This window comes from Capsicum annuum, chromosome 4, assembly GCF_002878395.1.
Source record: "Capsicum annuum cultivar UCD-10X-F1 chromosome 4, UCD10Xv1.1, whole genome shotgun sequence".
Classification (NCBI taxonomy): Eukaryota; Viridiplantae; Streptophyta; class Magnoliopsida; order Solanales; family Solanaceae; genus Capsicum; species Capsicum annuum.
The window spans coordinates 17991118-18008651 of record NC_061114.1 but is presented as its reverse complement, the minus strand read 5'-3'; the positions used below and the strand labels follow the sequence as shown (position 1 = coordinate 18008651).

The window sequence follows — 17534 nt, the reverse complement described above, 5'->3', positions numbered from 1 at the left end:
TAACCCAATAAGATTATATTAAAATTATATTGTTATCCGTAATTATATAATAGTGAATTTATATTTTAACTATATACCCTATTATTTTTTATATGTTATTGTTGTTATCTTAATGTTGTTCTTTTCTTTATAAACTTGTTGTAATTCCACCCATTACTATAAACTATAAACCTAAATTGATTTTCTTTTCTGAAAAATAGTTATCAGTTGTTACTGCATTCAAGCTCACTGCTTAATAAAAAAAAAATTGTTTTAGTAATAATGTATTTGAATATATATGAACATATAAAAATAAGAAGAGAAGTGCAGAAAAATAAAGAAAACATTTTCTTATTGATTAAACCGATAAATGAAACCGGTAAGAACCACAACCGATGAACTGAAAACCGATAATAAGTATCTAATTGATTTGGTTATCGATTTAGCATGTTGACAAATCGAAAATCAATAAATCAAATCGACCGATGCACACTCGGTATGAAACCAAAATGTCTGTGTAGTTTACATTTTCTTTCCTTTTTCCTAGGAAAACCAGATTTCCAGCCATAGCATTATGTTAAAAATACTCAAATAAGTGAAACGCCAGTCAATTCCGCCTTAAGGCCATCTCTGACGCTGCCATTATTATAGAGGTATGGGGTTCGCGACAAAGAAAGATTCCACATACCCCACGGTGAAGCCGTGAGCCATGGTTCTGCTAACACATTACATAATGCACTACTCTTACGAAAGGAAACTCAGAGAAGACATTTTTTTCATATTTAGTAGCAAGTCGCAGTACACGAAATCAACTGATACAGATAACATCGTTCATGGCTGACCAACTATAAATCTGTCCAGGACGAGATACATAATTTAGTGGTTTGTTTAAAACGACATAAAGTATGCACGCGTCAATTTGTATAGCTCTAAGATGATGTTTTCACATTGAGCTCCTACCTAAATCCTGGCATTGCGACAACCACAAATCGATATGTTCAACAATCTTTTCCCTTACTTTCCGAATTGCATCAGGGGAACTGCAGTTTTTAGCATCACCTGTGGATATGAAAGAATTGTCATAAAATGCATTTCACAAACCATAATTTCAAAGACAGGTTGACGATCAATGCACACAATCACGCTGGTAAACTTTGTGACATGATATGAAAAAGAAGCATCTAGAATTGGAACACACTACAGCTAATTGGGTTGTTGTTGTTGTTATCGTGTGTGGAGACTGGAAGCTGTATTCAGACAATTATCCGATTTGATGCAAACATCGACTAATTTTATTTAACTTTGGCTTTCCAATTCTCTTTAGCCTCAACGTCGCAACTGCTCTGCCACAATCTCTAATATTACCCAACTTGATGTCAAATATAAAAAAGACATGGTCAAGGCTGTGAACATTTTCACGATTACACTTAAATACGCCTTGCATCTTCTCCAAACTCGTCTTACAAAATTCATCTGCTCCTAAGATTACCCTCACTAGAAACTGCATTTTATGTGGCAAACCAGGTGAAAAAAGGTAATTTTCTTTGACATCTTACTTATGCTTATTGCTTTCCACACACCCTCTTGTTCACCCCCCTTAGGATAATCCTACGTGATAGGATCTGACAGTTTCTTCCATTGACATTCACAATTAGTTTCTCATTGTATTGCAAGTTCAGAGTCATAGTTGACAACAACATAATTAGAGGTGTTAAAAAAATTTTAAGACCAATAACTGCAGCAGTGACCAAAGAGATCAATTTAAGAGTAAATAGAAAAATAGCAAGCAAAGGAAAAGGAAGGATGGGGGTTTAAGTAAGCTAAGTTGCTCGGACTCAGCTTCAGGTGTCTGATACAGATGAGGCGGATCTAGAGGTCGGATCCTTCATGATTTAAATTTTAAGATTTGAGGGTACGGATCTAGGTACGGGGATGGGTGCAGGGATTCAGCTTTAAATAATTCAAACATCTAAAAAATAGAGTTACATATCTAAATTATGAGACATTGTACAAGGTATTCCCAGGAGAAAATATTGATCAAGATGAGAATCCTAGAAGAAGATAAAAAGGAAAAGGACTGACAGAAATTTATGTATACAAGCTATCCCATTTTCTTCAGATTCACCCTAGCTTTTGTTTTCATTACAGAAATTATTGCACCTATCCCTCGATTTTGGTCAGAGTACCCAAAATTGGTTGACCAAATCTGGTACGGAACCCACACCCATGTCGTGTCAACACTGGTGCAGCACCGAAAGTGAAGAGTCCGAGCAACTTAGGCAGTAAGAATATTTGTCCAGCATATTAGTGCATATGCCAAACCACCGAAGTCTACACAGTTAACATTGAGGTCTGATATATGCATACCTTCAGGTACTAAAGGAGACTGGGGGCAGCCCCGCAGGTCAGCTCCATGTCCGCAGTTATGGCAAGAGGTTATGTAAGAAGGCACTGTAAGATGAAAAGATATCTCAGAAACAACAAAAATAAGTGCAGTACGACAAATTAAAGTGCGTACTCTAGCCTCAACTAAATTCACATTCAGAAGTACTTTAGCATAAGGTCATGCTGTTTCCGATCCCTCACTGTGAATTCAAGCAAACACTTCTACGATAGAATCATATGACAGAAGTCATCATTCATTAGTGAGCCATATTGATACTAAGATCAAGAAGCAGATAAACCAAACACAAATGTTGCAGACAAGTTCATAGGAAAATATGTGAAGTTATGAACCACATAAGCAGATGAATCTTCAATAAGGACACCAGCTTCCAAACGTGAGTTTAAAACAATCTACTTTATGATAAAAAGATTTCATTTGGATGAACGACAGTCCATTTTACCCATTACATATTTATATTTATTGAAAGGTAGCAACTGTCCAATTTACTCATTGCATATTTATTTATTGAATGGTATCAAAGGTTCATTTACTTAACAGATCTAAAACAAGCATTTTCTTTTTTCCGGATCAAAAACAGATCTAAAACAAATATATTAGTAAAGGCCATGTTTCTCAGACTCTTCAAAATGCTGCTGCACCGTGTCGGATCCTCCAAAATGTCCTACTTTTGGAGGATCCAACATGCATAAGTCGATATTTTTAAGAGTCCAAGCAACATAGGGCCATGCATCTGCCCTGAAATACAACACTCAATCAGTCTAGTTTCACAATGAATTTCACTACTATAGTAGCCTAAGACTTACACTCTGGGGAAGAAGTCTGTTTGGACGCATGTCGCCAGGGGTCCTGTGATCCATTGGTGAATACAATCTTTGACCCTGACAAACAAATTTTTAACATAATGAAATTTGTTATTCCATTAATTATTCCACATTTGATGCAGGACTAAGAGAAAAACAAATTGACTATTCATCCAACTAGAGCTTACACCCTCTCCAACATTTTTGAGGGATGAAAAAGTAAGCCAAAAGGGAAAATGGCATGACAGGATATCTATGTAAACAAAGACAAGGCAAAGAGACGTGTCATTCTTTGATTGAAACAGGAACGAAACCCCACCATCACATGCAGATCAAGTTTAGATATTGCATCCAATCTAAGAGTCATCAACTCAAAAAAGGACTAGTTTTAAAAATTTCAAAGATAAAAAGACACCTTCCGTTTAAGAGACCCACCACACTCTAAAACGCAGTCATTCCCCCTCTTCACGTTGGTCGAGGTCATTATTTTCTTAACTTTAACCATTAAGACAAGTAATAAACTTTAAGCCAACAATGATGCCATGTCGTAATCATTCATCACTTCATAAAATGATCAGGAAGCGCCATGATTGTTGGGACCACATAAAGTAATCCCCAGACAATTTGATTAGCTATATAATGTTTATACCAAAACAAAATTAGAATTCAACCAACTGAATTAAACAAAACAACATGGGTAATGATTAAGTGCAACCGAGTTTGGGGGGGGGCAGAAACGAGACTGCTGGAAATAACTATCAAATGATTACCAGCAATTTTGGTGCCTCCATAGTACAAGTTAGTTGCATCAATGTCAGGATAGATTCCGGTTCCAAAGACATTCCTGCACAGGTCCAAATGGTATCTGCACGGATGAATTTATTACATTATGAAGTCAGTTCACCAGAGGGTCACACTGGATTAAACAAGTGGAAATAGAGCAGTTAAACAAAACAAAGAAATAGTGGTTAAATACTTCCAAGAGTAAGACACGTGCCTGGTGTCAACTTTAGAAGAGCGAATACTATCATTCATGGGTGCAACCTGAAAATATGCAACTTCTGTGCAGACTTGGAACCACCACAAGCGGTCAGAAGTATCACCATTTACAACAGTGTTCTTCAGATTTTCCTGATCGTATGTTTTGACACTGACCCCAAAAGTCTTAATGTAATACTCCTTTACATAGGTGGCATATGCATTCTGCAGATAAGAAATACAATAAATGAATAAAGAAACATAGCATTGGCTAACTCTACCACAAAATGTAGTCTTTTCTTTCTTTTTGGTTGTTTGGATCTTTTCACAGATTATGTAGTTGCAATTAAGCTGAAGTCCTTTTTTAACTGCAGAACACAAACAAACATAAAAAGGAAAACTTCCTGGAAAGCCAGCATATATATAACAGGATATCGACAAGAAAAAATGTGACAGAGGTAACTTAGAGACTTTTTGGAACTACCTATTGAACATAATTTCTATGTTAATATCAACTATGTTGTTTCAATATAGAGAAAACACACTCTCGGAACCCAATCCAATTGCTGGTTGTTCTTCAATAACTAATAGCATGTTTGTCCAAACTTCTAAAATCAGCTTAATCTGAAAAGCGTTTTTCAAGAAAGTACTTTTGGCAAGATGCAGTGGGTGTTCGACCAATAAATTTAAAAGCACTTTGAGTAGCAACAATGTTTGGGCAAGCTTTTTAAAAGTGTGTATTTTTCTCAAAAGTGTTTGGGAAAACTAACTTTTTTTTTAGTTTATGAACAACGGCTTCTGCTACTCCCCATAAGCACGTATTTTCTCCCAAAAGCTTGGCCAGACACCTCATTTTTTAAAAAAGAATAAACACTTTCTGAAAAATAAGCACTTTTGGCCTCCCAAAAGCTTGGCTAAACAGGCAATAAGTGTTTTGTTTAACTACTTACTGGTTCTAAGAAAATACAAAAGCATGTGTGTATAAATATGGGTATCTACACTTAACAAAACTTCTGTTCCCTTATACTTTCTCTTCATGAATAATTTTGACAAGCTTCCTAAAGAAAAATGCCAACGATTTTTATTTTGTTTGTTCAAGCCCAATATCTCCAAAAGCTGAGTTATAAGGCTAGTGCAAGTTCTTCTGTCGTCTTTACATTGTATGCGAGAGCATGTTTGTGTAAATTACGAACAAAGGTTCTCTTTTCTACTAAAATGAATCCCTTATTTCAATTTACAGAAGTCAAATTTTAACAAACCATTAACTTTCCAAGCAATTGCTATACTTAACCTTGGAATGCTTTAGAAAGATGGATTTTAACCAGACCTGTTTTCACTTTAAACAATGGTCAAGTCGGCTTCTGGTAAACAAGACAAATAATCAGGCGGGGGATGCAGCAAACAAACCATACCACTATATCTTCCCCGGACTTCTTTGCTTCAACTACTGGGATGCATAGTTTGTCTGGACTTCCATATTGAAACTACAACATTGAAAACTCTCAATTAGGAAAATTACAAAATCATTCAACAGAGGATATCCTATGAGTGTCTCATACATACTGCTGTAACTGCAGCATCGGCCACAAAATACAGGAAGTCACCATCATTTCTCAGCTGCAAGAAAACAAAAGTTTGTCTATTAGACTAATAAAAGAGATCAAAAATTATGTATCCTCTCCTTAATTGAGAACATGATGTAACACGTATATAACTTGGCCACCAATTAGATCAAACCAAATTCCCTTGAGAGCATAATTATATGGTTGGCAGTAAAATAACTTGGTTGGTTGGCATTTGATTTTTATTATTCTCCTCTCTCGGCGTACGAGTAGCTCATCTTGCTAACATGCGCTCTAATGGTGAGACGAGGGCAAGGACGACCTCGGAAGGATGATACCGCGAATAGGAAGCTTATAGAAGCCCAGGAGAAGGAAGATGGTATGAATTTGGAGGAACTTCTGGAAATTGAATGAGATGGCAATGGAACAGTAACTACTCAGCTGCAGGAGGAAGCAAGTATTGTAGATCTGCTGTAGCATAGTTCGAAACGTAATCAGGCTATGGTAAATGAGGTTATGGAGCAAGCTGGCTCGCTCAGTAGTGAAGCACAATTCTGAACAATCTAGCCCTAATAAGGAAACTCAAAAACAGAAAAAATCTTTGAAGGAGAAACCGCAGGTTGAGAATTGGGCTGGTCTGTTTTCACAGAATCGAAATGCTGCTAATGGTATGGCTCTTACTTATGTAGCTCCGATGATAATTGATGGGAAAACTACAGTTACTTTAGAGTAAGAGGATGTAGAGGAGTATACGATGGAATGGAATAATGCCCTGATTCTTTACACTATGGGAGAGGCTCCTAGCTGTGCTTATTTGAGATCGTATATAGCTAGAGCCTGGAATATTGTGCAGATAACGGAATTGTTCTATCATGAGGACGAACTCTATGTGGTTAAATTTAAGAATTCTCAGGGTAGGGATGATATTTTATACTCAGGACCATATACTCTTAATGGGATGCCTCTGCTGTTAAAAAAATGGTCCCCTACTTTCGATTTCCAGACTGAGTTTCCTAGTACAATTCCTTTGTGGATTCGATTGTATAACCTTCCTCTTAACTGTTGGGGCCAAAAACTCTGGAGTAAAATTGGAAGTAGGTTGGATGAACCATTATTTGCGGATGAGTGTACCAAAAATCAGTCTAGAATTTCATATGCTCGAGTACTGGTGGACATGAATATTACACAGCATCTTCCTAAGGAGATTGAGATTATAGATACTACTGGGAGGGCATTTACTCAGACTGTCATAGTTGCTATGACTGGAAACCTCTATATTGTAATGCTTGCTCAAAGTATGGTCATGTTTGTCCTGATGAGAAGAAGAAGGTTAACACTAAGCCTGTTGAACAAAGACCAATGCCCAAGCCTCAGAAGGAGAAGATTGAAGTACAGAAAGATAAAAAGATGGCGCAGAAGTGGATAGGGAAAACTACAGATGACGCTACTCGACAGACTAAGATGCAAGTAGATGTTCAACAAGTAAATGCAGCAAATGCTAATGCAGGATCAGCTACTCCTAAAAACACTGAAGGAAGGGAAATTTTTAGCCCTATTACTGGAATGGGGAGCATGTCCCATGCTGCACTGGTCAGGCATGGTACCACGAGAGAAAGTGGAGGCCCTGCAACGAAGTTACAAAATTCCTTTTCTCCTTTGTCGCAAGAGGGTATGGTGGATCAGCATACAGGTAGGCCTCCTGATAAGGGGCCTGTGTACAAATATCTCTATGAGATGGTTAATATGGAATGTGAAAGAGTTGAATAAACCTCTCAAGCAAAGGGAGATGGGGGAATATCTGAAGAAGCACCAAATTAATCTAGCTGGCTTATTAGAGACTAAAGTTACATTACACAATTTGCAGAATAGTTTGAATAGATGTGCCAAAGGTTGGACTTACTTGAATAACTACGGTTGCTCAGCAAATGGAAGGATTTGGTTAATATTGAAGGCAACAGAAATTTGTGTGATGCATCAGGTGACTCATGGCGAATTCATTCATTGTCTTATTAAAGAAAGGAACACTGATTTTACATGTGCTTTAACTGTTATATATGGTAGCAATAATATGGAGGAAAGAAGAGAGTTATGGGAGGGACTCAAGCTAATTGGATCTACAATCACTATGCCTTGGAGTATCTGTGGTGATTTTAATTCACCTCTTACTAGTGAAGATAGAATTGGAGGACAACTGATAAATGATAATGAGATCAGGGACTTTCAAGCTATGATGAATGTTTTGAATTTAGTGGATATAAAGACTATGGGTAGGCATTTTACTTGGACTAATAAGCACATATGGAGCAAATTGACAGAGCTGTCCGTAATGATCTTTGGGTGATGCCACATGGTGGAATTACTACTCAATTCCTCGAGAATTATTTTTCAGATCACTCCCCTATTCAGATTGACATTATTCCTGGTAGAACATCCACTAGAGCGCCTGTTAGATTTATCAATGCATTGACAGATGAGGAAAACTTTTTGCATCTGGTGGAGCAGGTCTGATCTACTTCAATTAAAGGAACTTGTATGTATAAATTGTGGAGGAAGCTGCAATTATGTAAAGAGCCCTTGAAAAGACTGAAGACTAACTACATAGGAAGCTTAGAAGGGAAATTGAACAGGCTAAAGAGAATCTCCATATAACTCAATCTCTTTTAACTGCTGCTATCAAGCCTGAACTGATAGAACGGGAAACAAAGGACTATCTGGAACTGCAGAAATGGTTAGGGATACAAGAGAAGGTATTCAAGTAAAAATCTAAAGCCCATTGGATGGAAGGAGGAGATGGCAATAATAGCTATATTTTTAAATGCATGAAGGCCAGGTCAAGCAATAATACTATCTCTCTATTGAAGAATAGTTATGATGTTATGATATACAAGTCACGGGAGATAGAAGCAGAAGTACTGAGGAATTATAATCAGCTGCTAGGATCTGCTGCTACTAATTTACCTGCTCTTGACATACCAAATATGAGAATGGGGCATAGACTCACTATTCAGCAACAACAGGCTATGCACCAGGAGGTGACTATGCTGGAAATTCAGGACGCTTTATTTAGTATTGATGGTAACAAGACACCTGGAATTGATGGGTTTCTCAGCTCATTTCTTTAAGAAGGCTTGGAAGATTGTCAAGTTTGATGTTCAGAATGCAGTAAGGGGATTCTTTGCTACACATAAGCTTTTAAAGGCTGCGAATAATACAGTTGTAACTTTGGTTCCTACAACAGCCAAACATGAAACTATGAAAGAATTTAGACCTATTGCCTGCTGTTCTACCATCTATAAAGTCATCTCTAAGGTGATATCAGGTAGAATAAAAGGAGTATTGGATGGGCTTGTAGGACAGTGTCAATCAGCTTTCGTACCAGGAAGGCTGATATCGGATAACATTATATTAAGTCATGAGATAGTAAAAGGCTATACTACAAAGAACATATCATCTAGATGTATGATTAAGGTGGACTTGCAGAAGACACATAACACAGTGGAATGGGTTTTTGTTGATCAACTTCTCGAGGAATTAGGCTTCCCTGCACAGATGATTTCCTGGCTAATGACATGTATTCAAACAGTAAGATATACCTTTCTTGTTAATGGTACTCTTACTGATACGATGCAGGCAAGAAGAGGGCTGAGACAGGGAGACCCAATGTCCCCCTATATATCTGCTCTAGTTATGAAGTATTTGAATAGGTGCATGGCTGGTCTGAGGAATGAAAGTGATTTTAATTACCACCCTAGATGCAGAAAGATGTACTTGACTCATTTATGCTTTGTGGATGATCTTCTCAGGTTCACTAGAGGTGACTTGGTATCTGTGCTGCTCTTAAAAAAGAAATTTGATATGTTTTCTGCGGCCTCAGGCTTAAAAGCTAATATGACAAAGCGTCAAGTCTATTTTGAAGGGGTAAAGATGGATAGCCAAGGTGATATACTGCATGCTCTGGGATATGAGAGAGGTGATCTCCCTTTCAAGTATTTAGGTGTGCCTCTGTCAACTAAAAGGCTCACTGTTCAACGTGCAAACCTTTTGTGGAGAAAATTGCTGCTAGAATAACTTGTTGGATGGCCAAGTGTCTCACATATGCTGGTAGATTACAACTTATCAGGTCTGTCTTATTTGGAGTGCAAGCTTATTGGTCCCAATTATTCTTGATACCTAAGAAAGTGATAAAACTGATAGAAGCAAGTTGTAGGAGTTATTTATGGTCAGGTGAAGAGGAATCACAAATAAGGCACTAGTGGCATGAGAGAAGGAGAGTCTACCAAAGAGTGCAGGGGGTCTCAATCTACTGAACTTGTATACTTGGAATGCTGCTGCAATATGCTAATTATTATGGGCTTTAAGTCAGCACAAGGAGAAGCTATGGATCTCTTTGACGCACCATTATTATATAACGAGGCAGGATGCTTTCAGTATGACAGTTCCCAAGCAGGCTTCTTGGATGACGAGGAAAGCTATTGCTATGAGGAAGTATTGGAATCAGCTTGGCATTTACTAATGTGCTAATGAGGAAAGGTAAGTTCCAGATTGCCAAAGCCTATAAACAATTAAGAGGTGCTACAGAAAATGTTCCATGGAGAAAGGTCTATTGCCACAACATTGCTGAACCAAAGCAAGTATTTATCTTATGGTTGTGTATGCATAATCGACTCAGGTCCAAAGAAAGGTTAGTAAAATGGGGCTTGAAGGTGGATGAAACTTGTGTTTTTTGCCCGAGGCATCAGGAGACTAGGGACCACTTATTTTTTGAATGCACCATAACATGCGGAATATGGTTCTCCATCCTGAATTGGCAGAAACTAAGCTATAGCACTAGAGAATAGGATACAGTTTGGCAATGGGTAAGACAGCAATCTGATGGTAAGCAAAAAGAATGATTCTCAAAGCTAGCTTAGCAGCAGTAGTGTGTGTCCTTCAAATTGAAAGAAATGCTAGGATTTTCCAGCAGAAGATTACAGCACTGAAAGACTTAATACACAAGGTGAAGATTGATCAATACACTAGAGTGAGATCTAATAGTAGACTTTTTGCTTATGTTAGTTCCTTGTAGATGTAAGGACTAGTTGGTTATTTGGTTATAGTAGGTGTATAGGTGATGTAAGAAAGGAGTTGACAGGTTGTGTAACTCCTCGGGTTGTAATTTGCTTTCACTTGGTGATTAAGAAATATTTTAATTACCAAAAAAAAATAAAAAATGGTTGGCAGTGTTCCCCATTTTTCATTTCACCTATGCCAAGGATTCCTCGGTTGGAACTGTAAAACCCCAGAAATAAGTGCTACGCTCAATGCCAACCACAACCAACACGGACAACAAAAAATAAATACCTCATCAGCGCCAAATAACGCTTTAAGTTCCTTGCCATTTGATGCAAGTCTTGCTTCTACCAGTTGGGTAATTTCTTGCAATGCTGCTTTACATTCTGGACCAGCAGATTCACCAACCTGCAGTAGGACAATTAGGAGTCAAATTCACTGATCCTTAAGAAATCGTGTCTGAAAAAGCCAAAACAGAGCCACAAACATCAAAACATTCTCATCTAATGAAATAGACCTTGGACCTAACTCAACCTCAAAAATTAGCTCATGAGGTGAGAATTGCCCAAGACCATACAAGTAGACCAGGTCGCCCGTCAAAAAAAGAAAATAGGACAAAAATGAACCAGAAAACTGTTTCACAGTCCAAAAAACCACCTACGAAAGATAGAAATATAGTGAAGAACATCCAAAAGTGTTTCCTCTGTATAAGCATCTATTCTTGATAAGCAGAAAACTGCATAAATATTAATAATTAAAGTAGCACAATTTTACCTGCTTGTCAAACTCTGAGAAGCTGTAAACAGCTTGAACTACTGCTGAGCTTGCAAGACTTCCACAAGTTAGGTGAGGAAACTTCAGCCGAAACCATGCACTAAGTGCTCCAGCGTATGAAACACCAAAGACGAACCATGGATTGTCAATATTCGATCTGGTGAGCTTCGCGTTCAAAGACTCCTGCAACATATCAGAAATATTATCCACCAAAAACTCATAATGCAAAGGGGTAAGAGGCTGAGTTCAGAAATGGAATACTAAATCAGTGATGCAAGATATGACTTATATGTACATACCTGAATACGAAGTCGTTAGCACTTAGCTTTAAGGTGACAACAAAAAGGCTCATAAATTCATGTTTCTCTAAAGTTAGTTATTTCATAGTCATTCTGAACATACATAAGATGCATTCACTACCAAGATGCAGACTACCCACCTAAATTATGGGTCTTCAGTTATCATACTAATATCATGCTATCAGATTTAGAGATAGCAGTCAGGTAACCCCGAGCTATCGAAGTAGATTGTAAGAAGTGGCATGCTTCGAACTGATAACAAATTACCACGGATAAAGGAAATAGGATTAAGATGCCAACCTGATAGAAATTCCTGAAAGCTGCTAAGTCAAAAAGTGCCTGTTTTGATGACAGATATTTCAGATTCCCAGTTGTTAAAGACTTGAAGGGTGAACTCTTCCCATAATATCGATGCTCAAGAGTAACGACAGCAGCTCCAAACTTCTTCGCTAAAATCTGTTAGAGATGCAAGGTTTAGAAGTATTCTTCAGGTGGATTACTTATTCCCATGCAGTCCTCAAACCAAAGTAGAAGTAAGTCACGTTATGGTTTTAGCTTTCCATGATTCTACACAACAAGTCACTGTCAACAGCCGGAACATGTTTCTATGTGCTTGTTTTGAGCCCACTAACAGAATACTACAAACTGGAACACAATGCCGAGGTTGTTTGGATTCAGAATAACATCGATATAATATCTTCATTATTACGTGGGTGCTCGGTTATCATTTTTGTCTCTCAAATAAATAAAATCATGTTCCACACAAATCATGTATTTTACTCCAGACATGACGTGGAATACGAGTACTTTCTATTAGCAACAAAGATACTAGCATCTGAAATGACAAACACATTCTTACACCTTAATTATAAAAATCGAAAACAAGATCGTATTAAATGGTAAAAATTCCTAATATTTTGAATTTAGCGGCAAGTGAAAACTTATTCGGTGCCACTTCTTGACTTTGGCATCACACACATTTCAGTTTAGAAGTATATCAAAAACTGGACCATTTTCATTAAAACTTTGATCACCAAACAACGCCTTGCAAGCTTGTTTTGTGGATAACTATGCTGTTCAGGCCACCTTGCAGGCACCTCAACTAATTCCACGGGATACCTGGCACCTCCCATGGCATCAAGTACCAGGTAATTTTGTCCACCACGACCAATAAAAATGAGAAGAAAACACCTAGTGTTTTTGTCTTTGTTGGAATTTGAACCCGAGACCTCACGGTTCTCAATCACTTCATTAACCACTAGGCTACACCCTTAACTACACTTCCTTATTCCATTTGCTTCACTAAAACTTTCCTATTGGACGTCACCACAACACCCCTAACAGACTGACAGAATCATTGGTTTGATAGGTTAAAAGATGAAATAAGCTAAAATTCATCATTTTCAGTAGTGATGTAACTATGCCAGGGCCTTCTCTCTTTTTGCTCGCAGGCATCATAAAATTCTAGTTCCCCAGTTATACCATACAAAAATTATACCAGAGTATTAGGGTGCGTTTGGTAACTTTCCCATGTTTGGTTGATCAAAATTTTTGGAGAACATTTTCTCTAGGATAACGAGTTCCTTAAAAAAAAAAAAAAACTTTCCTAGTGAGGCAGGGACACAAGTTCTATAAGTGGCTTCCACATTGATTGTCTCCTCACCACCCTGCAACACGCACCCACCCACCCCAAAATCCCCACACACCATCCCATTCTTGATCCCCATAGTGTTTGCCTATATTTTCCATAAATGCTTTTGGGACAATATTGTCTACTTACTTACCGAACACAAGAAAATATTAAGAAATTCAGTTAGTTTTAGGAAATCATTTTTCACGGAAAACATTTTTCTTCATACCAAACACACGCCCTAAGTATTTACTTTTCAAGACTATTTTTACCTATTTAAAATTGATTCCTTTTGCACCTTTTGGCTACTCCGGGACATCTATCAAAATGATTAATTAGTCAAAATTGTTCCAATGCTCTTTCAGGAATTTTCGTCGCACATTGCCTTGTCAAACATATAAGTCTCCACAAAGAGGACATAATCTGAAAATGTTGAGGTGAGAGACACTTGATTCCTTTAATTCGAAAAGGCATACATCGGATTCAAATAGATATCAACTGAGGTAGTTGAGTTCACACCCACACGAAAAACATTTTAACCAACTTTAGTGGAGCTGAAGTGATCCTTAAGTATAAAAAGTAATACTGCAGTAAATGTGGAACTAGATATAAAATACATATAGATCAACCAATTTCTCAAATGCTACCTAGAGAACTTTTTTTTTTTTTGAGAAAGGTAACATTCAAATGCTGCCTAGAGAACTTAGGGGACACGAAATGGAAGAATGCTTTCTTTCCCATTTCCTTTTCCAGCCCCTACCGTCAATGTAACCCCACCCATGGCAAAAAGGGGAGATAGAAACTGAGTTGGGAGTGGAGAAAAAATAGGGGAAGCCGTAAGGAACAAGGACAAAGACTGACTTCCTGATAAACAAAATCAAAGGATGAAACAAGAACTTTAAGAATGCATTCACTAAGAATAGTATCAGAAATAAGGACAATGAGCTTACACTGAGGTAATCATTGGGTATCCCACTGCATGCAGCTTCTCCACAAATTTTCAAAAATATCGGTCCATCAGGAAATCGGAAATAGTCAAGAAACTCATAGTACCTCTGTCCAAATGTACGATGATCCTACAAATTGCAGCACCACGTTAAAGCTATACAATGAGCCAATCTACTGTAGCAAATGCAACTTGACGTTTCATCCATCTTTTTATCTTGAACTTTTCTGGTAAAATACCAACAAAAGAAAACACCTTCTCTTTCTATAATACTCATTATCCCAATTTAGATACAAGTTCTTACACAAAAATCCATTTATTAACATTCAACTGCGTTGGGTGGATTCCTTTCATTCTCACGTGGATATAGTTGTCTTACACAAGGGCAGCCCGGTGCACTAAAGCTCCCACTATGCACGGGGTTTAGGAAAGGGTCGGACCACAAGGGTCTATTGTAGGCAACCAACCTTACCCTGCCTTTCCGCAAGAGGTTGTTTCCAGAGGTAACTTTCCAAGATAACAGCAGAAATAAACCTCTGAAATTTGGTCTCGGACTATTCTCCCTCCCCCCCAGGCTCCCTCTTTCCCTTACCTCTTTGTGTGTCTCACATAAGTAAAAAAATCACAACTTTTTGTTACAGCAATAGCAACAATTCATCTAAAGGAAACATTTTTATCACCAGAAACTACAATTTCAAGGGTATATCCTGACTTTTTCCAAGAAAAACAGCAACGCAAAAAAAATTCAATACAACACAATAAAAATTCCATAAATCAAACCAAACATTATAAATAAAATAAAATCATACAGCACTTAACAAATTCTTTTTCTTTAAATCCTTAAAACTGCAAACAGATAGGATATTTCACAAAAAATGTTTTCCCCTTTGCCAAAAAACATATGTCTAGAAAAAAAAAAACAGAAAACATACTTGGAATTTTCCTTACAAGAAAAACAACAACAACAACATAAGATTGGAGAGTCCTAATAGCAAAATTGATAAGCTACCTAATATTCAACACCCCCAAATTTATAAACTACAATCAAAAAAAAAAAAAAACATAAGAGGAATATAATATTACGTAAGGAGAAAAGTGATCAAGAGTCTGATTAAACCAATGTTCTTCTTTGGTCAAATACTTGCTGTCAGAACTGATTTGCTGAAGAGAGGAAGTTGAGATTCCATTTGAGATTGTAACTAATTCTGACAACAAAAAAGCAACAACTAAAGCTAATCCTAACGTTGTTAATTTCATTGTTTTGCTTGAGGTACTCTTTGTCGTTTTTAGGGCAATAAATTGAGGTAGTTTATTGTACTTGCAAGATACAGGAGGGTATATATTTGTCAGGTTATTAAAACGTCATTGTAATTTTTCCTTTCGTGGTTTCGTTAAAACATTGAACCTCGTCATCATTTGTTATTATATAGGAATGTAGAAAAAAAATTAGATGAAAAGGTTCAACATTTGTTATACATATATAAAGATAATTTTAATCATGTATAGATAGTATAATTTTTTATTGAAAGATGTTTTAGATAAATTTTTCGCATTATTTGTTAGTTCAGTTCCTGCTAGCAATGCGTAAAAGATCGTTCGATACACTAAATCTTTCGTTATGCAAAGAGTTTGGAGAAGTGTCTAATCATAAAAATCATATATGTTGTTTTACCTCGTATTTCTATTGGCGAGTGTTTACAAGACTAGAACCGGTGACCTCTAAAGCTGCCACCTAACAATGAATTTTCTATGAAATTGCGGGGAATTTAAAAAAATGAAAGGATAATTCCACGAATAATTTTTCCGTATTAATTTATATAATAGTTTAATTAAATATGAAATTTAAGAAGGTCCCTACCCCTTTTTCGGGGTAAGAAGGGGTAGAGAAAATATCTCAAGTCAATATTTGAATATTAGCTGCTACGACGTCGAAGTAACTCATGCCATATTCTCAGAAAAAGATCGAACGATTTTGAGTAAGAGGGTACCTATATTAAAAACCTATACATGTGGATAGCTATAAAATACCTAGGGATACGAGATGACTCTCTCTAAGAAATTCGATAAAATAGCCCCAAAAAGATTTTTGAAATTTATTTTCCAAAATAATATCATCGGAGTTTTCCTTTTGTGGTTTTGTTGAAACATTGAACCTTGTTATCATTTGTTCCCACCTAACATCCGATATTGACGGAACTAAAAAAAAAAAAAAAAGGGTGAAAATCGGCCCCCCTTCCCCGGAAGTTTATCTTAAAAATAAAAAAAAATCATATAACAAAATCTTCAATCTTTATGAAGTAAATTAGCATGATATAAGAAAATTAATTTTATTAATAATAATCAAAATTATAATATTTATTTTACAAGTGAAAATAATAAGTAATACTAATTTATAAACATATTTCAATACAAAAAATATAAACAATAAATGAAAGAAATAAGCCTCTAGTAAAATCTTTATTACATAAAATAGAGCCCACGTCAAAGGTGTTACGCCATCTAAAATGATTGACAAAGGGTATCACGTTAGCCAAAAAGATTGACAAAAATACGCTAAAATTTAGTTTAAGGGGTAATAGGACCCCCGTGAAGTTGACGTGTGTCGTAGCAAATTTGGTCATAGTTCGAAGGTACTAGATATTTTTCTCGAATAAAAATAAGGTCAAATTTTAAAGATTATATTATTTATATAAATTATAAAATATGTAATACTCTATTAATGACAATCACATCTTATTTACTGATATAGACAATAGATAATATCGTTTCTTATTACTTGATCCTCATACTAAAAATAGAAGTTTTCATTTATCTAATCAATTTGTGAAATCAAAAGAATTGTATTATATTTTTTTCTACCATTTAGTGTTAAATAACTATATAAAGTAACAGTATAGACAAATTTAAAGTTTCAAATTATTATTAATAAGATTAATTTAGCAAAATATACCTCTAAGTAAAATGTACTTGTGTTATATCAACAACAAGTTAAGTAATACAAAACGAATTTAGTAAGAGAGTGATAAAACATAAAAATATATGCATATGCATGTACATACATATGTATATATACACACATTTAGGGGTGGATTGTTTGGAAGCAAGTTATT

At 36.3% G+C, this 17534-nt stretch overlaps 1 protein-coding gene across 1 annotated transcript; it reads right to left on the bottom strand.

Annotated features, from left to right (window-relative positions):
• Nucleotides 1–737: 737 nt before the first annotated feature.
• LOC107868176 (probable serine protease EDA2) lies at nucleotides 738–15879 on the bottom strand. Its single transcript, XM_016714781.2, has 12 exons — nucleotides 15508–15879; nucleotides 14429–14554; nucleotides 12149–12304; nucleotides 11550–11732; nucleotides 11067–11183; nucleotides 5728–5781; nucleotides 5577–5648; nucleotides 4184–4389; nucleotides 3957–4051; nucleotides 3190–3264; nucleotides 2347–2430; nucleotides 738–1038 (listed from the first exon to the last, which is right to left on the bottom strand). Exons 1-12 carry the CDS (start codon nucleotides 15679–15681, stop codon nucleotides 923–925), a joined length of 1458 nt encoding a protein of 485 aa, XP_016570267.1. The 5' UTR covers nucleotides 15682–15879; the 3' UTR covers nucleotides 738–922.
• Between the last annotated feature and the right edge of the window lie 1655 nt (nucleotides 15880–17534).